The sequence below is a fragment of the Fulvia fulva genome, chromosome 1 (genome assembly GCF_020509005.1).
Source record: "Fulvia fulva chromosome 1, complete sequence".
NCBI lineage: Eukaryota > Fungi > Ascomycota > Dothideomycetes > Mycosphaerellales > Mycosphaerellaceae > Fulvia > Fulvia fulva.
The window spans coordinates 11,242,666-11,264,682 of record NC_063012.1 but is presented as its reverse complement, the minus strand read 5'-3'; the positions used below and the strand labels follow the sequence as shown (position 1 = coordinate 11,264,682).

Genomic DNA, 22,017 nt, shown 5'->3' with positions numbered 1-22,017 from the left:
AGTGTAATTATAAAATCTATAACAAGGAACTATTAGCTATTATTAAGGCTTTTAAGGAATAGAGACCCGAGCTCGCCTACGAGGTAGATAATAAGGACTTATAGCTAGTTAAGATTTATACCGACTATAAGAACCTAGAATACTTTATAAAGACAAAGTAGCTAAATCGGCGACAAGCGCGTTAGGCTAAGTTCTTGTTATAGTTCAACTTTAAGATAATATACCGTCTAGGACTTTAAGGTATAAAGCTAGATAGCCTAACGAGACGTAGCTAGGACCTTCCGTAGAGGGTAGACGACCCTCGGAACTAGCATTAGCATCAGATATTACTACCTCCTAAGCGATTCCTTAAGATCGCCTTACTATAGGTAATAGTAGAAGATACGCCGGAAGAAGAGGAACTAGTATAGCTAAACCCTAAAGCTAAAGAGTTTATGCCTATAGAACGAGATGCGCCTACTAAATAACCGGCGACGCGTAAAAGTTAGCGGGAAGCCGAACTCGAGTATCGAATATCGACGGCGTACGTAACCGATAACGAGCTTAAGACCGCGATTAAGGACCTATAGAAAGACCGTACTCCTATACTACTATAGAGAGCGAAGATTCACCTAGTACACTATAAAGTAGATAGCGACCTACTATATATTCGAAATTAATACGACGGCTAGAGCTTATAGGTACTAAATGACTAAGCCTTATAGACTAGGATAATCAAGATAAACTATAACGCTCTAGTAGTAGGCTATCTAGGACGAGCTCGTACTTATAAACTCGTAGTACGTGAATTCTACTAGCCTAGATTAGCGAGATCCGTATATAGATATACCGTAAATTGCCGTACCTACCGTATAACAAAATCTCTATACTCCTAGCTACTAGGATTATTATAGCTACTTCCTGTTCTAGATCGGCCTTAGAAACATATTATAGTCGACTTCGTTATCGGACTCCTAGATAGCACTCTTAACGGTATAGTCTATAACAATATTATAACCGTTACTAATAGGCTTACTAAGGAAGTCGAGCTAATCCCTATTAGCGCGATGACAGTATAGAATACGGTAAGGCTTTTCCTTAAATATATGTTCTATCGGCGCGGGTTTCCTAACACTATTATATTAGACTATAGTAAGTAGTAGGTTACTACCTTCTAGAAGAAACTCTATAAGATACTCCGTATAAATCGTAAGCTAAGTTCTTCGTATCACCTAGAAACTAATAGATAGTTAGAACGTACTAACTAGGCGATAGAACAGTATCTTCGTATATTTACTAATAAGGTATAGGATGACTAGGTAGAATAGCTATACCTTGCTTAGTTCGCGATTAACAATTACCTATCTAAGACTACTAGTATGTCGCCGTTCTACGCTACCTTAGGCTATAACCCTAAGTTTATAGAGCGAGTTGACCTAAACGCTAGAAAGGAGGGAGGACTAACTACTCTCTAGCAACTAGATACGCGATTAGTAGAAACCTTTATACGTCGAATTTACGAGCTTTATAAGCACCTTTAAGAGAATATACGAATGTTATAAGCTCCCTAAGTAGAAGTAGTAAACCGCTACCGAAGCATTCCTCTAGACTATAAGGTAGGTAATTAGGTATATCTTAGTACTAAGAATATCTATACGACTCGACTATCTAAGAAGCTAGATAGGAGATATACCGGCCCTTACTAGATTACGGAAGTTATACCGGCTAGACTCTCTTATCGACTGAAACTATTAGACGCTCTAGTAGGACTTAATAACTGCTTCTACACCTTACTACTATAACGAGCCGACCACCCCGATTTCCTACTACTTAAAGGGCAGTATCTAGCGCCGCTACTACCGATAACTATTAAACCTAACACTACTAAGGCTAATATAGTAGCCGATATAGTAGTAGTACCTACGTATATATACGAGGTAGAAAAGATCCTTAATATATACACCCGTAAGCGGGTAGGTAAGGTGAAGAAGGGGTATAAGCGTAAGGTAGATATATAGTATAAGGTGAGATAGGCTAGATATTAGAACGAGGAGGATAGTAAGACCTAGTAACCTATAGAGGATATACTTAAACACGTAGCCGCCGCTATTATAGACTTTTACTATAACCGGCCGGAGTTGTCTACGCCTATAGGCTTCGTAGCTCTATCTAACTAGTCCCTACTAGCTACTAAGGTGCTCGGGCTTAATACGATTAGGGTCATTCCGAAAGACATCGTTACGAATAAGTCGCCTCGAGCCTTACCTCTAATAGAATCTACTCCGTATATATTCGATACTCGAGTAGAGCCTATAGAGCCTATAATAATACCTAACTTTAGTTATAAGAATTATACGTAAGTACTAGCCGAAGACAGACTTAGGTCTAGGGTAAGCTAGCTAACTAGGCAATATGTTTCTTAAAGGAAGCTAGTCGAGGATAGTCTTAATAGAGCGAATACAATGTTATCGGATGACGATAGGGCACTAGAGGATAATTAGGCGTTTACGCGATTATAGAGCTTAATAGGTAAGTGGCCTTATAAGGTAGATAACGCTTAGAGGACTAAGGTGTGTTTTAGGAAGGGGGGTACTATTACAGGTAGCCCGCGACCCCTTACTATAGTTACGTCGGCCCGGCTAAACCGCGGACCTTCCGTATCGGGTTAGCGCGGCTTAGCTTTGCTTTATAACTTCGCCGCGCCTCGCGCTCCTCTTTCGTAGCTTCGTAGAATAATAACTATCTCGTTCGGACCCTATAGTACGCGCGCCCTTATACGTTACTATCGATATAGTACTTCGTCTTTATATAGTTCGAAGCACTAGTCGTAGAGACGTTAGTCTTATAGATGCCCTTCTCTTTTCTACTAGCGCTATAGTATAGCTTATAGAGCTTGTATTCGAGCCTATCTTTGTCCTTAATAGGCTAGCTGTAGTTCTAAATAAATAATAAGTGGTTACGGTCTTATAAGGTACGGCAATAGGCCTTTAGTCGCGTCTAATCTAGCTGGTTAAGCAAGTCGTACTTTCTCTTCCCTAGTACCTTAGATATGTCAGCTTTATTGCTTACGGCGTCGATCTCGATAGTCGGCGCGAATAGATCTTTATTATCTAGTACGGTTGAAAGCACACTGCGAGTTTCAACTTGCTACGAGTCTATGTTGTGGTATAGTAAGGTCGTGAAGTTGATGCTTGGAGGTTGAGATAGACGCGTCGGAATTAAGAAGTCGGGAAAACTGAAGCGGGAAAGCACGTGACCATCGGTACGTGATCCGATTGGCTTAGAGATAGGTCCGCACTTCCTAGAATTCTACCTTCTTAGATCGACATGACCTTGAATATCATTAACAACACCTTATAAAACGACACAGACATGCTCACAAGGCTTGCAAACGAAGGAGAAAACACCGCTTGATTGTTTGAAAATACTGACTAAGCTATAGGCTTCCAACTTGCTTGCTTGTGACAAGGCTTGATTGCAAACCTTGGAGAATGACTTGCTTGTTGATCAGACTGATCGTGCTCGACAAGCTGCTTCTTATGGCATGAAGTCGTTCGAGCCAGAGCTGCTGTTCTTTTTGTCTCCGAAGCAGTCTTTCGCTGATTAGGCTTCCGGTGACTGTGCTACAGCAATTGTGAAGACGTTGCCTCCCCAAACCACTGCAACTTTCACATGAGTAACGGTCTGTTCAGTTCGCATAATGCAGCCAGTGAAGCGACGGAGCAGTGCGGAGTATTCACTAAGATTGTCGGCTGCAGCATAATCATCGCGATATTAAGCCGTACCTCCATCCTCGACATCAGAGTAGATCTGCCCAGCGCGATTAATACGAATGTCTCTCCTCTTTTTGCCATCTTTGCTGCCAAGGGACGTATGCCTCGTCCAAGCATAATATACCTCCGACTCCCCCTCACCCCTGAACAGCACTCCTAGCATGAATGGCGCAGTCAATGAAGCACCCAAAATAGTTGCAGAGACCACATATTTGGCTGGAGCAGTGGTGAGTCCGACTCAGGTTCGAGTCAGGTCTCCTTTGCTCTGCCTTGAGCTTTTCGAGCTAGGAACGCTGTTCTTTTTGCACACAATGCAGCTTTTGCTCACAGATCTCATCATTGGGATCTCGTCAGTAATAGAATGTCCCTTCAAGCACCATGCAGTGACCTTGAAGTACGATTCTCGACAGCATCCCGGGGCTAGGTGGCGCAGTCAATGAGGCAAATTCCAATCGCGGGTAGAGATTGCATAGATTGTAGCGTTGCAAAAGTCCCGATCCTTGCCACATGCCATCTTTGGGTAGACTTGCGAGAAGCCAGTATGGCACTCAGGTCAGCCTTGCTATCCTTTCTGTCAACGACGTGATCCTTTTGCACGCTGCCTTACCTTTACGACTCTCACAAGCCGACACATCGGCACCAATCTTGATAGACCATGTCGAGATCTGCTCCTCGACAACAACCCTGGCCTGGATGGCTCAGTTAGTAGGGCACTCTCAATACCGATGCTCATACTGACTGCTACGTCTGACTCTGCGAGAAGCATAAGGGTACCATCATTGTGCTGGTCCAGGGTTTCCTGTCCACCATCCGGACCAGAGTGGTTGTTCTTTTTGCTCGTGCCTCTGATAACCTTCTTTCCTGCATTTTTGACTGGGTTTGTCGTGCGATGTGAGCCTGAAAGATCAGGACTATATACCAAACGAACCCACATGCCCCTCGACAGTCGCTTTAGGTCGAATGGCGCAGTCAAGGAGTAATGGATACTTTCTGCCGCGGTGCCGATACATTCTTCGGCGTATCTAGAACATTGCAGTTCTGGTAGGACGATGGGTGTACGAATGGTTATCCGAGCTAAGGTGGCTGTTTTTTTGCTCGTTCTTGTCACGCTGTTCGAAGTTGATAGGCATTGAACCGTCGCTTTGAGCGGAACACGCAGCATCGAAGCCGCTGCATCGTTGTAAGATATCTCTTCCCACATCTACATCCTACCATGACGCATCCCATCATGTCTCCGCCGCACCATAACAAATGCCATCCCAACAACTCCTCTTATGCGCCTTCTCACTTCATGCCTCCCCATCCCACCATACATCATTTCGATCACCTCTTCCTCTCAAAATACCCACTCGAACTCATAACCGCGACACTCTGATCCATAATCGTCTCCCCCACCCAGAGGTAATTCTCAATCCACTTCTTGATCGAGGGCGATTCGCTGAACGTGTCGGGCTTCAGGCTGGGACTGGGGTGTTAGGTCAGATCAAAGTGTACTTTGTTTGTCTGGCCTGTTCGAGCTTGCGTGTTGTGGGAGAGGTATCATGGACGCGAGGGAGTCTGAGGCTCGGGACTTACGTGAGACCTGTTGATCGCTTTACGCCAGCGAGGAAGGCGGAGACGAGGACGGCGTCGAAGGTGTAGTGGGCGAGGCGGCCGAGCTGTGGAGGTGGTTAGTGGGAGGGTGGAGGGTCGGGATGAGTGGTGTGGCATACGACCATGGCTGCTTGAGGTTGGGGCGCTGTGCGCCGGGTGTGTCGGGAGCGCGCAGAGGTGAGGCTTGGCCAGATGCTGATGATGGAGCGAGGGGAGGTGCTGGGCACGGGTATAGAGCACGCGACTGAGGTGTGGGATGTTGTGCGGGTAATCGATATGGTTGCTATGGATGAAGCTATGAACATCGATGTCGGCGCATGCACGCTAGCTCGTCGACACGTGACAGAGACCATGCAGGGATGCCGAAGCTCCGGTCCGCGCGCTTGGTCAACTCAATTTGCGATTTCTTCTGCGGCGCAGATCTGGATAAGATAAGGAACAAGGCGGCGGTGCAGCAGAAGGAAAAGTGCGTCACGCACGTCCCAGACAAGAAGAAAAGCTATTGCAGGACGCGGGATCAGTTTCAGCATCAAGTCATTCGATGGATGATCGGGTGGTCGCTGTACCAATGATTCGTCCCACGCGGGAGTCGGAGTTGGTATCCCTGGTTCATGTGCTTGATTTTGGCTGGGCTGCTTATTACACGCCGTATCCAAGCTCTCAGCAGTTTTTTGGCGTGTTGAGCTCCTGTAGCGGGGCCTGATCACTTGTTCACCGACTGACGGCCTTGAAGTCCATTACACTCCTACTCATCCTACCTCTCTCGTACAAGCCATCCACCTTTGGTTCCCTGATCGCAAGTGATTGAAGAGCAGCATACTGACCCCTTCAGCCAAGTCGGGGAACACGTGGCTGCGACGCGCCTGATCAGTTGCTGAGGACCCCCACCTGCCGAAGTGCTAGCCCACGGCCAGCAACAACTTTTTCCTATACTACGACACACCACCCACACCCCTCCCTACACAGTCTACGAACAAGACAGCAAGATGGGTGATTCGCTCGTTCACCAGGAGTATGGCCGCACTCGTGTGCAATGGCTCGCCTCGCTCAACACCGAGTACAACCCTCCCAACCAGTTCCGCCGGACGAGCATCATTTGCACAATCGGTAGGCATAGCAATGACTGATTACACGAAGAGGTAGCTAACACAGTATTGCAGGCCCAAAGACCAACTCTGCTGAGAAGATCAACATGCTCCGCCAAGCAGGTCTCAACGTTGTGCGCATGAACTTCTCCCACGGCAGCTACGACTACCACCAATCCGTCATCGACAACGCCCGCAAGGCCGAGAAAGAGCTCGAAGGCCGTCCCGTCGCCATCGCCCTCGACACCAAGGGCCCCGAGATCCGAACAGGCAACACACCCGGTGACGAGGACATTCCCATCTCCGCCGGCACCGAGATCAACATTACCACCGACGAGAAGTACGCCACTGAGAGCGACAACAAGAACATGTACGTCGACTACAAGAACATCACAAAGGTCATTGAGAAGGGACGCATCATCTATGTGGATGACGGTGTTCTTGCGTTTGAGGTGTTGGAGGTTGTGGATGAGAAGACGCTGAAGTGCAAGACGATCAACAATGGCAAGATTAGCAGCAAGAAGGGTGTGAATCTTCCAAAGACGGATGTTGATCTCCCTGCTCTGTCAGAGAAGGACAAGGCAGATCTCAGATTCGGTGAGTGCAGACTTGAAAGAAGCCAGCTAGGCAAAAGATCAGGGTCGGATAGTGCAAAACGCATCCGCCTCGAGCTCCCAGCTGAGTGACCTTGCTAACATTTGTTTTCCCAGGTGTCAAGAACAACGTCGACATGGTCTTCGCCAGCTTCATCCGCCGAAAGGAGGACATCCTGGCCATCCGCGAAGTGCTCGGAGAGGACGGCAAGGACATTCAGATCATCGCCAAGATCGAGAACCAGCAGGGAGTCAACAACTTCGACGAGATTCTCAAGGTCACTGACGGTGTCATGGTCGCTCGTGGTGACTTGGGTATTGAGATCCCACCAGCTCAGGTCTTCATCGCACAGAAGATGATGATCACCAAGTGCAACATTGCCGGCAAGCCGGTCATTTGCGCCACACAGATGCTTGAGAGCATGACATACAACCCACGTCCAACACGTGCTGAAGTCAGCGATGTTGGCAACGCTGTTCTGGACGGTGCCGACTGTGTCATGCTGTCGGGAGAGACAGCCAAGGGTAACTACCCCAAGGAGGCTGTCACCATGATGAGCGACACTTGCTTGTTGGCAGAGGTCGCCATCCCATACATCAACGCATTCGACGAGCTCAAGCAGCTTGCACCACGACCAGTTCCTACCACCGAAAGTGTCGCAATGGCTGCCGTGTCCTCTTCTCTCGAGCAGAACGCAGGCGCCATCTTGGTGCTGACCACATCCGGAAGCACCGCGCGTCTTCTGTCGAAGTACCGCCCAGTTTGCCCGGTAAGTCACGCAATGCTCTACAACTGCGACGTCTTGATCACCTGCTAACATTATATCTTCACAGATCATCATGGTCACCCGAAACGCCAGTGCCTCCCGCTACTCCCACCTCTACCGTGGCGTCTATCCCTTCCACTACGCACAAGAGAAGCCCGATTTCACCAAGACCCCCTGGCAAGAAGACGTTGACGCCCGTCTCAAGTGGGGCATCAAGAACGCCATCCGTCTGGGCGTGCTCAAGAAGGGCGACGCAGTCGTCTGTGTACAAGGCTGGAGAGGCGGAATGGGCCACACCAACACTATCCGTGTCGTGCCGGCCGAGGACGACTTGGGTCTCGATCAGAATGCTTAGGCGCCTTTCGATTACATGAGGCTCTTGTGCAAGTCTAGCGTGAGCACGCCGGTCGCGACGACGCCGGTGCTGAAGCCGATGGAGGCTGTGCCCGTGCTGAAGTCGATGGAGGCTGTGCCGGTGGTGCATCCTACGTTGGGTGTGGACTGGATTCCTAGACCGAGCTCTGGACTGCGTATGGCTGTGACGACTACTTCGGAAAGCTGAACGACATTCCACAGCACATAGCGATGAAACATACCGATAGAGATATGAGGCATGTGGGTGGTATGGCATGGCATGGCATGAAATGGTGTGAATGTGTCAATGGAGTTCTGTGTTCATGCGATGCGATGTGATGCGATGCGATGCGAGATAGGTAGTTAAATGATACCATGGATTTTCACATGTTCGATGAGCTACGACTTCCATCCCCCATCGATCTCTCCGACCAGTATGTTCGCCGGACATGATTAGCTATCACCTTCCAAGACTTCCCTCTAACATCGAGCCATATGATATCGTCGACCCGCCTCCTCCAGCCCCTTTTTCCTTCACACATTCTGCCCCTTCGCCCGCTCCTTTACACCCTCCATCTTCCCACTCAACATCGCATGCAGCGCTCCATTATCACTCGCCCACTTCGCCACCGCCAATGCACTTTCCATCCACTTAAACGCCGCTCCATGGTCTCCATTCACGAAGAGATCGATGCCGTGGTTGAAGCTCGTGGCGGCCAGGTAGTGGATTTCGGATTGTGGGTAGGGGTCGTGTTTACCTTTGTAGCCATTCTGTGTCATGAGCGCGGCTTGGGTTAGGAGTTTGTAGGAGAAAGATGTAGCCGTATCTGCAGCGGATTCATGATCGAGGCACAAGATGAAAGTGAAGCGGACCCAGCGGGCGACTTTTTGGATGTTTTTGTCGCGTTTCCAGGTTTCGTTGATGCAGCGTTGGAGGAGCTGGAGTAGTTGTTCGGTGTGTTCGTGTTCATGTTGATGTTCATGTTCGTGGGCTGTTTGGGTTCTGGCGTCGAGGTGAGAGTGTATGATGATGAGCAAGTCGGCGAGCGAGTCCCAGCGTTCGACGTCTTTGGTGTTGAGGCAGTCGGTCAAGGTTTGGGATAGTCTGTGCCATTGGTCCAGGTGCAGGATGCATTCGAGTTCGAATTTGAGGATGGTGAAGGTGTGTTCTTGGTCCGTGGGATGGGTCTGGCTGGCTTGGACTTTCTTGAAGGTGTCGATGCGTTGTTGAGCGTGGAGGAAGCATTGTTGTTTGTATTCGGGGTTGTTGTCGGTTGAGCGTGCTTTGACGATGAGGGCTGTTGTGGAGAGGTAGGCGCAGAGTAGTTTATATTCTTCGACACGCTCTTGCTGTCGGAGTGCTGCGTCGTTGGGGTAGTGGTCCAAGAAACTTGCGCAGACGTCGAGCAGTCGCATAACGTGTTCAGGATCGGCAGCCGGGCAGAGGCGCACGGCTAGGTTGTATGCGTTTTTGCTCCACCATTGCACTTCGCTTCGCCATTGTTGTTGAGGTAGCTGTTTCAGCTCCTCCATACTGCGTCCTGCCGTTTCGAAGATCTTGACAGCTTCTTGAGCCAGTAGGTCCATGCACTGACCTTGTCCATCGGTCTCCGACATGATGAGTCGTGCTGTACAACGAAGTAAAGATGGTAGGTGTACTCCGGGCGGTCTTTGGTCCAGTATTGCTTGCAGCGCTGCCACTGCCATTGGTCGCATCTCTGATCTCTGTGCTTCCAGAGCACATGCATAAAGATGCGTGGGATCCGTATTGGCATGCTTCATGACGATCTGAAGACTGCTCATGGCGAGCTGTTCGTCTTTCGAGCCCAGAGCAAGCTTGAAAGCCAGATACCGGGTCTGACTGTCGTTTTGTGCGGCTGTAGGCATTTGGAAGAACGCCTCTCGAGCGGCGGGAACGTTGCCATTGTCGAGCGCGAGGCGCATGAGTTTTCTGTCATTGTCAGAAAGAACTCTCATCTCGCAGGATCACCCTTCCTCACCTGCCGATTCGACCCTTATTCACATGACCTGCGTTGTCAAAAGCTGGGTGAATCATCATTTGGCACCATCCGTAGGCCTCCTCGTTGTTGAACTTGGTGCTGGCCTTCCAGAGCAAAGTCTGCATTGCATGTGTGGCCTTCGTTGAAAGGCGAGGATGTCCATTGTTTCTCATTGTGTCGAGCAATTCTGTCAGGCTGGTGGGGAAGGCTTGCAGTGAAGTGTTGGGCTGTGATGTTGCAATCAGGACATAAGTCATGAGTGCTTTCTCTAGCCAGGTGTTCGCAGTTTCGTGCTCGTCCACTGCTGGCAATAGCCTTGTGCAGATCAAAGCTCGCAGGGCGACGAACGCTGCTGGTGGTGAAGTTTGACATGCTTTGCGCAATGTCCGCATCGTCCTTGACCCAGGTCAGCCAGCGCTTTCATCTTGACACATGGCTATCGAACTCACATCTTCACGCTGTCTTCGCTGAGCATGGTCAGCTGGACGACATTGAGTAAAGTACGCGGTATCTCTTCGGAGTCAGTTTCGGGCTGATGCGCCAGGATCTTGTACCGCAGGATCGGTATAGCAACACGATGGCCGAGACTATGCGTGGCCTGGAGGCTATCGGCAACCTCCAGAGCACGTTGGCTCTTCCGTAACGCCAGAAGTCGCTCGCCTTTCTCGTGTCAGTATGCTATGGTCAAGAATGGCAGAATTCGTCTCACTGTAGGATATGCCAATACTCAGCCGTAGATCTGCAGCCTCTGCGCTGATTGTATCCTCATCCGAGGCGTCCAGCGCCGCGAAAGCGCGATCAAACCATTTGAGAGCGTCTTCCCCCTTGTCGTTGTCGCTGAGCGACTTGGCGATGTCGTAGAAAAGATCGGCTGCCTTGACGATGATTCCGTTGGCTTCAGATGAGCCAGTGAGCTGAACCTTGCCATAGAAGAGTTCTCCCATGTCCAGGCGATTCGACTTCCAAACATGCAACAACCTCAGTAGGTGATATTCGCTGGCCAAAGTCTTCGGTATAGATTCCTGATGAACATCTTGGTGGTCCTGCTCAGGAAGAGCTATCAGCGGTTCTGGCTCCGAATTCTCCTCGATGTACAAGGAGCATAGTTCGAGTGCAATGAGTGCGAGGTCCAGCTGGCCTTTGTCGAGACACAACTTCGATGCCCTCAGTGCTATCCTCAAAACTCTGATCTTCTGCTCGGGGGTCTTCGGGCGTCGGGTCGAAGTACACTGCGCGGCGTGAACCAAAGCCAGCGCAAAGAGGCGGACGAGTGCGCACAATCGTGCGGTGCCATCGGGTGGCTGCCTTGCGTCTGGTTGAGATGGCTGAGCATTGGCGAGATCAGTCGAAGCGTTCCATATCTCTGTTCCGAGAAGGTCCAACGTCTTTCCTCGACCTCCCGAAGTAACGTTGATGTTGGCGGCAGGTACCTGCTTCGAATGCCGTTCCAGTTCTGCCTGCAAGGTTGGTGGTACACTGCCGCGGTTTTGTAGGATTTGATGCAGCCTTGAGCCGGTATCTAAGATGGTATCAGTATGGAGGTGAGCGCGGATGGTGTGTTGAATGCCATCGCCCGACCAATGATCGCTGAAACGAGCTTGTCAGCAGTGCTCTTCTTCGCCGCTTTCGCTTGAGCCATGTGCTGTGGTTGCGGCGGTGGCGATCGAGATATGGCGAGCAGGTGTATATGCAAGTCCTAACATGTAGAATCGTGCGTGCTGTCCAAATGTCGATGCATGTTGTGCAGGTCGTGAAGGACACGAGAGAAGTGAAGTTGCATGTTTCCACGCGCTAACCTGCAATACGCGAGATGGTGCCTTCCAAAACAGCCATTTCATCCTTGCGCCTGCCTTCGCGGTCAACTCAGCCCCACATGCTCGTCTCTAACAAGGCATCTACAGCATCACCACCAGCTCATAGACGTCTGCTCAAGCCTACATGTACACGTCGCCGTCGTCCATCCGAAGTATTGACCATCAATATGCGAGAACGATCACCCAGCGGTGGCGCCAAGTATACCAATGCCATCATCGACGGATGACACGAAGAATGTCTCCGGCTACCAAGAGCTTTCATCTCAGCAAAAGCAAGAGTGAGGAAACACTGCAGGAAGTAGCGATCAGAAGCTCCCGTACCATCCGGCGCCAAGGTGCGTGTCTGACTGCGCAAGAAACGCCATCATGGCAAGCCACCGTCCCTCGCTCCAACGCTAGACATTCCGCCTTTTCGCAAGAATGCATCTCGCTGACAGCTTCTCGCTTGTTGTATGAAGAAGAGAGCACCCTTTCTGAATGACGGCCACCGTAGGCAGAACACACAGCAGGTTCTTCGCAAGCCCTTACCAGCAGATTCTGCTTTCAGCCATTGCCAAGCGGCCAAGCCCAGTTTATCGAAGTTGTCACGCCTTTTGTCTGTGTCTTTCTCTTGTCGTGTTGGCTGCTTGGCTGCTGTTTGTCAACGCATGCCTTCTCTGGCCATGCTTGCGCCCAAGATGCCCTCTTCCTCGTGCGATGGTCACGCAGCTACAGCAGTAAGCAGGCAGACGAGTTTGTCCGCAATCGTTCGCTTACACGACGAAACATGCAAAGTCTTGGAAGGGCAAGTGGTTCTGTGGTTGGCTGGCGGTACGACGTCTTCTTGTGGCATTGCAAGCACAAGCCACGATTGGCAAGATCGGTCCGTCTTCGAATGCGGCATTCGCACAATCTGTCCGATAGCAGAAATGACTACATACGTACGTGTGGGACCTGAATACTCGACACGAGCCTTGGTGTTGTTCTAGTCGGCGTGACAAAAGGCGTGTCGGGAAAGTGGTCGGTGACGAAGACACTCTGGGTTTTCGCATGCTTGGACGTACGCACTTGGCGCTTGTCGAAGCTGGACGACAATCAGCACATGTGCATTGCCAAGTAGTCTTCGTGCTCTACAAGTGCGCGAGAAACGAACGCGGTGTCAAGAAGGCAACCTTTGTTGTGCTGTGGAACAGCGGAGGTGCGACTTGTAGGACCCCTTGCTGCGCCTTGGCGGTGGAAGCTGTGCTGCGCTCCCTCATCTCTTCCCGCGTAAACGCCGTCTAGGTATTCTTGAGTATCAAGACATACACCACCGCCCGGAGCGCAACATGCGGCGCGGCAGGCAAAGACGCGTCGCAGATGTCTGGGCAAAGCCAATGAGGCCTGCAACGGCGATCCTTGGACCTGCAAACCAGCTGCGCCTGTGCTTGGTCTGCCGATTTATCTTTGGGGATGCCAAGCTCATGCCTCTTCTACTTCCTTGGCCGCCAAGGTCTTTTCAAGAAGATGCGTCGCGGCGATGTGGTACTTATGAGCTGTCACCACCCCGTGCGACTGCCGCACTGCTATCGTGACTCCACTTGGTTCATGTCTATCTCATCATCACCCTCAGCCAGAGCTCATCAACCGCTTCAACCTGGCTGCTAACATGATCGATTCCACCTTGGCACCAAGAGCCAATGACCAAGGGTTGGGCGATGCCGTAGCAAGTGATCCGTTTGCGACGCCTACGCTGAACCCAGCCGACCTGCCAACTCCGCCAGCACCCGCCGCACAGTTACCGTATCGAGTGCAACGAGACGAGTCGACGAGTCGACCAAGTACACTATATGGTGGGCCGCATCATGAGCAAGCTGCCTACCCATACAAGTCTGCGTCGATGTCCTCTGCTGGGAACAGCTCCACCATGACACCAATCTCATCAATCGATTTGGAGAAGGCGAGTCTTGGGAGGGAAATCCGCCAACAAAAGCATCACAGTATAAGCCGCGATCAAGAAAGCCGGGATCGACGGATAAGAGATCCTGAGAAGGCGGCAGCGGCAAGAGACTCGCGTAGTCGTTCAATACGGCACGAGACAGACAGAGTGGCTTATCTGGAAGAGGGCGAGGAATTGGACGAGAGAGAGTTGCAAGAGAAGAAGGCCGGCAAGATTCTGCTCTTTCTCGCAGGGCCGGTTGTGGTTCTATCGTTCTTGAACGCCATCTGGACCTTCATATCGCTCTTCATCACCGCCATGGCTCAACCAGTACGACTCTGCGCTCGACGACCGACGTTTGGCCAACAGTTAGGCGGACTGCTCGGACCAGCCTTGAATCTACAACTGAGAAGGCTATACACCCCACTTACACCACATGCCGACGAAGATACATCATATCGACCTGGGATGCTTTTGGTAGTCCAGCTTCTTTCGCCATTTCTCAGCCTCGGCATGATGGTCGCTGCGTGGGTCGTGGCAGTGTTCTGGCTGTCGTCTGCGGTCGTAGGAGATCCAGCGGGTACGGACAAGCGTGATGACGGGAAGGAGACTGTATTGGTACTGCGAGGGTGGTGGGAGACGTGGCTTGAGAAGGCTATTCAGGAAGAGTGACTTTGGAGCACGCAGCTTGTGCTTAATGTTTGATGACCGATGATTGGGTTTAGCGTTGGAGCTGGAGGCGTTACGAAACTTGATACCACATCTGTTATGTGTATTACATACTTGCTGAATGGCTGCTTGAGAGGCAGAGTTGATAAGATCAGAATGTTCGCTACTGTGATGTTGAGATCAGTGTCAGTCTCACTCCAATTCCAATTATGACTTTGCTCTGTGCACATTTTCACACAGTTGGAACGCAAAGTCTTCACATTGACATACGCTGATACAGGCATGTTCAGATGCCGTCAACTCTGCATACAGTTCCGGATGATCGCCATTGATCGACCGCTCTGCATGCTGCGTAGTTGTCAGCGCCAAGTCTGATGTTGCTGACCAGCTGAGTGGTAACTTCAACAAAAACACAGAACCTTCCGTCTTCGACATGTAACTCGATTACCCATGTCTCCGCATTGTATAACATCTATCGCGATGGGTGTCATATGTCCGGTGATCACCACTCGTAGAACTTCCGCTTCGGGACAACTTTCACGAGCCGCCAAGACTTTCTCGGCTTCACTGCAAAACTTCAACGGCATCAACACCGCGGTGATTGACGGGCATGAAGATCGTTCTAGGAGTTTGTGGGGATTGTTAGGAGCATGGAGAAGGATCTGGCTGTATGAAATTGGCGCAGGATCGTTTTGCAAAAGAGAAAGATGGAAAAGTATTCTACTCCTTCTACCTTGAGCTAGAGACCAAAAAGAAATGTCTTGTAAAGCCGCTTGGTGCTCCTCGACAGGGAATCGAACCCTAGATAATTGTCAGGATTGGCATAAAGTGCTGCAAAGCGCTTGAACGGACCTGGTCTCCCGCGACTTGCGAATCGGTTGATTGACAAGCGGCTGCAAACTGTTAGAATGCGCAAGTCAACGGTCTTGATCGAGAGCTTTACAAATCATAGCCACTAGACCATCGGGGACGTTAATGCAGTACATTAGATGGTAGATGATTGATGATGGGAGCTCCAAAACAAATATATAGCTCGTAATATGGTAGAGCGGCTTTTGAGCTCCAGTCCCTTGCACAACCCACCTAAGAACACTCCTCTGCCTTCTTTAATACTTCTTAACAGCCCTTCTAACGATTGAGAACTCACATGATCGATGTTGAGCCAGGCACAAGCCCTACGGGCCCCTGGACTGGAATTATGCATTCTCTACAATCCCGGCGATGAGACTGTCCCGACGGCAAGGACAAGGCTCAGAAAGCATTCTGCTACCTGACAGGAAGTACTACGTGATCAAGAAGTGCTGCGATATGTAGCTGGTATAATGCCACTAACCCAGTGCGGTATAATATTCCTACTGGCCAAGATCCGGCCACTAGCATATAGGCCTTCCGGACGTCAACCTATGAACATCTCCGGACATCGTAGCCGTAAAGGCTGTTGCTATCGCATCCAACGAAGACTATCTGTCAGCTTTCAGCCTGAGTGTAGGAGTGTCACGATACGAGCCATTGTTTGGAACAGCCCAATAGCATCCGAACGAGCATATTACACCATACTTGCGACAGCAGGATCTGAGCATCACATCGGCACCAAGATCATGAAACTGTCTCGCTGGCTGAATCGACTTACGGTTTCGACAGATGCAGATCTGACATACACGTACCGCGTCAGTGGGGCTGCACTTTATCACCCAAAGTTGAAGAGTATGCAACCTGTGCTTCAAGGCAGAAGAGGAGAGACATACTTGCAACCGCCACATCATGTGCTTCAACCTTTAGTCGCTGCCTCTGCATCGTACTGATCGGTCTGAACTGCCATCTAGGACGAAGTGAGCGAAGTAGTCCCCTGGAAGCGTATGGACCAGGACTTTTCCTTTGGCTTTCAAGAAGCAATGAAAATATGCTAGCCACATCTAGTCTTCCTCAATCAGTGGCAGCGTACTGATCAGGCCGTCGATCACATATGGCACATCCATCGAGCTTATAACCTGGATGTATCAGCTGCATCAGTACCACACTCGCGAGGAGAGTAGCTCCTTCTGCTGAGCTATACAAAGGCAACAGCCATCATTCACGGAAGCTACTATATGCTTTGGCGGTCATGCTGTGTGTAAGTAGGCATTGCTTGATGTGACGGGACGACTCTCATCACTCGCTACGACTTCCAACGATACCGATACCTTCGCTGAGCCTTGCTACATGGAAACCACGATAGAAATAATGGAAGTGTGCTGAAGTTGGAAGCGATCAATGCAGTCTCTCCATGCCTATGCCTTAGACGACTCTGCAGTCAACGACTAGCGTGTGCACGGGCTTCAACTCACATGCCACAACACAAGCAACATACCGTATGCACGCGAACGCACCAAGAAAACGACAAGACAGATCCTCATCGAACATGTCAAGGTTGTCACTCACCATTTAAATACTACGGCAGGCTATCGCCCGCCAAACAGTGGCTCAAAGTGACCGTCCTCGTCAGCAAACAGCAAAATCATCGTACCATCACCACACTTTCGCAAGCATCAGCGGAGCTGTAATCGAGAAAGTTACACTTCTTCCCCAACCCTGTGTACCACCATAAACCTCGACCTCATCCACCTTACAAAGCTCACCCCACCTCCCCAACACCCTCTGACTCCACCACAATCTCCACCTCCCTCTGCCTCTCTCCCAGCCTCACCAGCCATAACCTCTTAGCTCTACTTCCACCCCAAGGAAACTCCGGATTCAGATCGATCTCGACGTCCTCCACTTGATCGACTCAGCCTGTTCTGAGAATATCAATCCACATCATGTCCGTCAAAGCGGAGTTGAAGACGAAGTATCGACGCGTGAGATGCATCTATAAGTCCTCATGACAGATATAGTGGTTTGTGACGAGGAGGCTGCTACCGGAACCTTGACTTCGGCGTTGGATGCTGTGGGAATGAGGGTAACGGGTTTCGAGGACTGTGAGGTTATAGATTTTGTTTCGAGTTTCCGGCCGGTGGTGGGAGCTTTCTGAGGAAGGCGGAGTGCTTTGGCGGGTTGGTTTGCACAGGAGGGGTTTCCTTGACGTACTCACTGAGCGGCTTGGGTCTGGAAGGTGGTCGTCGATGGGAGAAGATGTTGTGGGGGTTTTGGGTTGGTAGGAGTCTTTGGGAGAGACCCATGAGTGGTTCGTCTCGGGGTCCTCTGCGCAGGGTAGAGCAGTGGCGTCTGCGGTGCTGAGGCATGACCATAGGTGTGGTTTTTGATAATAGTGTTGAGAGAACAGTTAGAGGCTGCAATATGCGGTGTGGGCCTGTTTTGTGAGTAGCTATAACACTGGACACTCCCGTCGAGTCGCTCTTCTAGCCAACAATGTCTTTATTCAAGCGTTCTCACCAAACTGCTCGATCAACCCGGGGTCGCAAGATGCTTCCCAGAACCGCAAAATCAACCCCTAGCCTTCCCTCTAACCACAATGACAGCACCAGTCTGCTCAATCCTCCAGCCAGCATTCCTGAGAGCCTTACTCACAGCTGGACCAAGCTTACTCCTTCCACCTTCGCTATGCCGCCCCAGCCCAACCACAATGTTGTACCCAGCCTGTCGTTCATCAGCCCCCCTTCTTCCATCAACACGATGCTCTCCAAGATTGGTCCACCATTGCTCAACTCTCTGCTGGGAGATTCTAACACCATTCAGAACGTCGACGCCGTGGAGGTCCAGCTGGTTTCTTGTTGATTGGGACGCTGCTAGTTGGTCTGCTGCTGCCGCGGAGGCTTTCGATGATAGCGCTGCGTAGTCGCGACCGACTTGACCGTAGTATGCAGCGGCACCTCCCATGAGGCGGTCCGACTTCGCCCTTCGGTGAGCGGCGTACGCTTGCGATAGTGCTGCGCTCCTAGCTGCAGCGTATGCAGACGCACGGTCGGCTGAGCTTGATCCATCAATGGGTGAGGCATCTAGTGATGACCTTGACACTGTTCTGTCGTCGTAGTCCGAGTCGTCGATCTTGGGTCTGACATAATTTGGTACTATCTTGATGCCGCCAGTGGTGCCGGTAGGCCGGGTCGTCAAAGCTTTGGCAAGCTCATGTGCTGCCGCTGTCGATGGATGTGTCAAGCGAACAAGGGCTGTCCTGTACTCGAATGCTATCGTCGGAAACTCGGTGCCCAGATCATGCACGTTGACTGCTATGATGGGATCGTTCTCGAGCTCAGGCTTCGCATTCAGGTTGTCCTTGAGTACCGCTCCAATGGTCTGAGCAAGCGATGCAGAATGCTTATAGTAGATTGAAGCCACCGAGGAGAAACTCAGTCCTGTCCGGCTGGTAATGTATTCGATGCCCATGTTCGAGTCCTGCCACTGATTCACTGGCCCAGCAGGTGACTCCGTTGGCGAGGGCAAGGAACTCGATCGTGTCTCGTCGAGGTATCTGACTTTGTTCGCCTTGGTCTTTTTCTTGCGACCTCTCTTCGCTATGTTCTCCTCTGAGAATGCATCAATGCCCTTAGCCGCTATGCGCGATCCGTCCTCGCTGTTCTCTGCCTCGTCAAGCCATATGTGGTTCAGCAGCTCATCGAACGCCGCATGCCATTTGCCGTTGCACTTCCTCAGGGTATATTGTATCTTCTGCCGGCTGACGCGATCTTGCAATACTGCCTCCAATCGCACAATCTTCGTCTCTTCATCCGCATTCTCCAGGTCTTCAGCTATGTCGCCATGTATAGGTGTGCTGCTTCCCTCGCTTTGCAGGTCAATGGACGAGACATCATTTGACAAGCTGGTCAAGTCTGTCTCGCGCGACAGTGATGTGCTTGTTCCAGGACATGAATCAGGTCGAGTCGCGTTGAGAAGCTCTCCATCTCGAGCACCTCCAGTACCAGACGCGTCGAAGCCTGCCGCTTCCTCTACCAGTGCCGACTCTTTCAAAGGCTCGAGGATGGCTCTTGCTTCTTGAACGTTACTCTCTACATTCAAGTCAAAGTCGGACACGATCGCAGATAACAGGGCAGGGTCGAGAGGTGGGCCTGAAGAGGTGGTTAGCATCTATCAGGAGTCGAGATTGTGGTAGGCTTCGTACAGTATTCAGCCTGCGACAAGATCTGTTACTACCGTCTGTACCATCACAGCGACAACTTCCTCTTACCTCGAGTCTGGCAAAAGTATCACCCATCTTCGATATCTTGATAGAAAGTCTTGGAGCCTGGCTTTCGCGTTGCCATTATGCTGGTCGGATAGCGCCAACCATTGAGTACATCGAGCCGAGTTCGTATTGCGAGCATATGCGGTGTAGATGTCTGTAGGTGGGATGTGCAGCAGTGTCGAGAAAGATATATAGCGAAACAATGACGCTTTGAGGGCCAGAGAGACTCGAGATTCGGGACCCACCACCACGCTCCCCGGCAAAAGTCGAAACCATTTCGGGTATCGACGGCGATGTCAGTTTCCTCATCAAGTGATCAACCAAATATCAACCACATTACAACATCACTTCTGAAGCACTGGAGGCTATCGGAGTCAGAAGTCGACGACTGAAATCCACCCGGTGAACATGCCAGCCGCAGACTCACCAGCACTGATAGTGGCGAGATACCTGAAGGCCAACAACTACAACGAGGTACGCACTTGAACTCATCTCGAGAAATGATCACTGACATCTGACAAGATCTAGACATTCGAAGCCTTCATACAGGAAGTCGGCTTGCCATACGACTCGGGCAATGTGAGCAAGGGAGATCTCACGCTCGAAACACTGCTAGAGGAGAAGAAGACATTTGATATCTCAGTCCAATTCGAGAAGTTGGGTGTCGATGATGGGACTAACAATACCGGCTGGACGTCTCCAGCTCCTTCAAATGCTGTTGAAGTAGCTAGTTTGCCAACCACGTCGAATATCCTGAGTGCTCGGATCGAGCATCTTGTAGATGGCGACGAGTCCGCTCAGCCTATCCTGTTGGCATCGACAGCAGACAGAAGACTGCATCTTCTAGATGGATCAGGCGAATTGCAGTCTTCACTTGTCGGCATGCACGACTCGCCCGTACTGTCATGCACAGCACTCGGTAGGAGCCACCTCTTAACCTCATCCATGTCCGGCCAACTCCACGTCAGCGACCTCAAAGGCCAAGTCATCGAGAAGCGACGGGACCATCTCAAGTACGTGGTCAAAGTCGCTGTCTACCAGGAAGGCACAGACGACACCATTGTCGCCACAGCGGGTTGGGATGGCAAGATCCTGATCTACAGACCGACAGACATCACTTTAGGAGAGCCAAAGGCAACGATCACCTTGCCCACCAAGCCGGAGGCGATGCTATTCGTTCGACATCCTGATAATGGCAGGCCAGTGCTACTGGTAGGACGGACAGACTCCAGCTTCATCTTCTACTACAGCGTCGAAGATGAGCCACGACTGCTGGGAAAGCAGAATCTTGCACCGCATTCGAATGCTTGGGTTGCCTTCACACCATCCTCGATGGAGCTATGCCCGACAGATCCATCTCTGGTAGCAGTGGGCACGTCCACAGTTCCTTCGATGAAGTTGCTCATCGTGAAGCTGCTCTTCCCGCCCTGGACCGCCGACACAGTCATCCCAGCCCAACTATTGCGAACATCACTCCTCGACGACGGCCCAGCGACCGAGACCCAAGCATCACAAGCAAGAGCAGCACTGGCCACAGCAGACCGGGAGGCAGCAGTGATCCTCATCCACTGCACAACACACGCGCCGCAGACGGCATACTCAACTCCCGCGGTAGCTTGGAGACCTGACGGCAGTGGAGTGTGGATCAATGGTGACGATGGTGCGGTGAGAGGCATCGAAGCCAGCACAGGTAAGGTGATCGCTACGCTCCAGGGTCATGAAGCGGGCTCGAAAGTGCGGTGTCTGTGTGCTGGAGTCGTTAAGGATGCGGATGGGGAGAGGGAGATTTTGGTGAGTGGTGGGTTTGATCAGAAGCTCATTTTGTGGAAAGTGTGATCGATTTAGGTCTTGCGGCTCGATGGCGTCTGGACACAGTGTCGAGTCAGTACGCTGTCTCTCTTCGATGATGCTGCCAATGCAACCGTACATGCGTCGAGACCTCTTATGGCTTGCGGCCGATGCTCGGAAGATGGCCAGGCATGGAGATCTCGAAGATCATGGACGCAGGGTTGTTGAGCTTGGAGATGAGGGGAAATCTTGGGGATGGGAGGGATGGCAGTGGAGCGCTCCCATCGCAACCACGCTCCCACAATCTCCACGCCCATCTCACGCCCTTCACAGATCATCCATAGCATTGAGGAAAGTCCCTCACGGCCTCGTGCACGCCATGATACATGTTGAGCGCCTTGGCCCCATGCCACTTCGCACAACCAACAAGCCTCTCACCCACAATCACCTCATCCACCTCATCCCTTCACACACCATAGTCCAGAGCACGTCCCGACGCACAGATCACGCACTGCATGACCGGGCATCAAGTCCAAACGTGCAGTCGCGTGAGGCGAAAGCTCAACGATGATGAGATGTGGCGGTCATA

At 51.0% G+C, this 22,017-nt stretch overlaps 6 protein-coding genes across 6 annotated transcripts; 3 read left to right on the top strand and 3 right to left on the bottom strand.

Annotated features, from left to right (window-relative positions):
* Positions 1–5,075: 5,075 nt before the first annotated feature.
* On the bottom strand, positions 5,076–5,698 carry CLAFUR5_02293 (uncharacterized protein; the record flags this gene model as incomplete). Its single annotated transcript, XM_047901441.1, has 3 exons — positions 5,076–5,217; positions 5,328–5,410; positions 5,465–5,698. 3 exons carry the CDS (start codon positions 5,696–5,698, stop codon positions 5,076–5,078), a joined length of 459 nt encoding a protein of 152 aa, XP_047755824.1.
* A 633-nt stretch (positions 5,699–6,331) lies between these two features.
* CLAFUR5_02292 (Pyruvate kinase) lies at positions 6,332–8,145 on the top strand (the record flags this gene model as incomplete). Its single annotated transcript, XM_047901440.1, has 4 exons — positions 6,332–6,452; positions 6,506–7,027; positions 7,141–7,793; positions 7,858–8,145. The coding sequence occupies 4 exons, from the start codon at positions 6,332–6,334 to the stop codon at positions 8,143–8,145; spliced, it is 1,584 nt and encodes a 527-aa protein (XP_047755825.1).
* A 533-nt stretch (positions 8,146–8,678) lies between these two features.
* CLAFUR5_02291 (uncharacterized protein) lies at positions 8,679–11,783 on the bottom strand (the record flags this gene model as incomplete). The annotated part of the gene is made up of 5 exons (XM_047901439.1): positions 8,679–10,095; positions 10,145–10,540; positions 10,594–10,804; positions 10,854–11,663; positions 11,723–11,783. 5 exons carry the CDS (start codon positions 11,781–11,783, stop codon positions 8,679–8,681), a joined length of 2,895 nt encoding a protein of 964 aa, XP_047755822.1.
* Positions 11,784–13,585: 1,802 nt separating this feature from the next.
* Positions 13,586–14,527, top strand: CLAFUR5_02290 (uncharacterized protein; the record flags this gene model as incomplete). The annotated part of the gene is made up of 1 exon (XM_047901438.1): positions 13,586–14,527. The coding sequence occupies one exon, from the start codon at positions 13,586–13,588 to the stop codon at positions 14,525–14,527; it is 942 nt and encodes a 313-aa protein (XP_047755823.1).
* Positions 14,528–17,944: 3,417 nt separating this feature from the next.
* On the bottom strand, positions 17,945–19,670 carry CLAFUR5_02289 (Smr domain-containing protein; the record flags this gene model as incomplete). The annotated part of the gene is made up of 3 exons (XM_047901437.1): positions 17,945–19,524; positions 19,578–19,599; positions 19,644–19,670. The coding sequence occupies 3 exons, from the start codon at positions 19,668–19,670 to the stop codon at positions 17,945–17,947; spliced, it is 1,629 nt and encodes a 542-aa protein (XP_047757035.1).
* A 378-nt stretch (positions 19,671–20,048) lies between these two features.
* Positions 20,049–21,476, top strand: CLAFUR5_02288 (uncharacterized protein; the record flags this gene model as incomplete). The annotated part of the gene is made up of 2 exons (XM_047901436.1): positions 20,049–20,114; positions 20,169–21,476. 2 exons carry the CDS (start codon positions 20,049–20,051, stop codon positions 21,474–21,476), a joined length of 1,374 nt encoding a protein of 457 aa, XP_047757034.1.
* Positions 21,477–22,017: the final 541 nt, after the last annotated feature.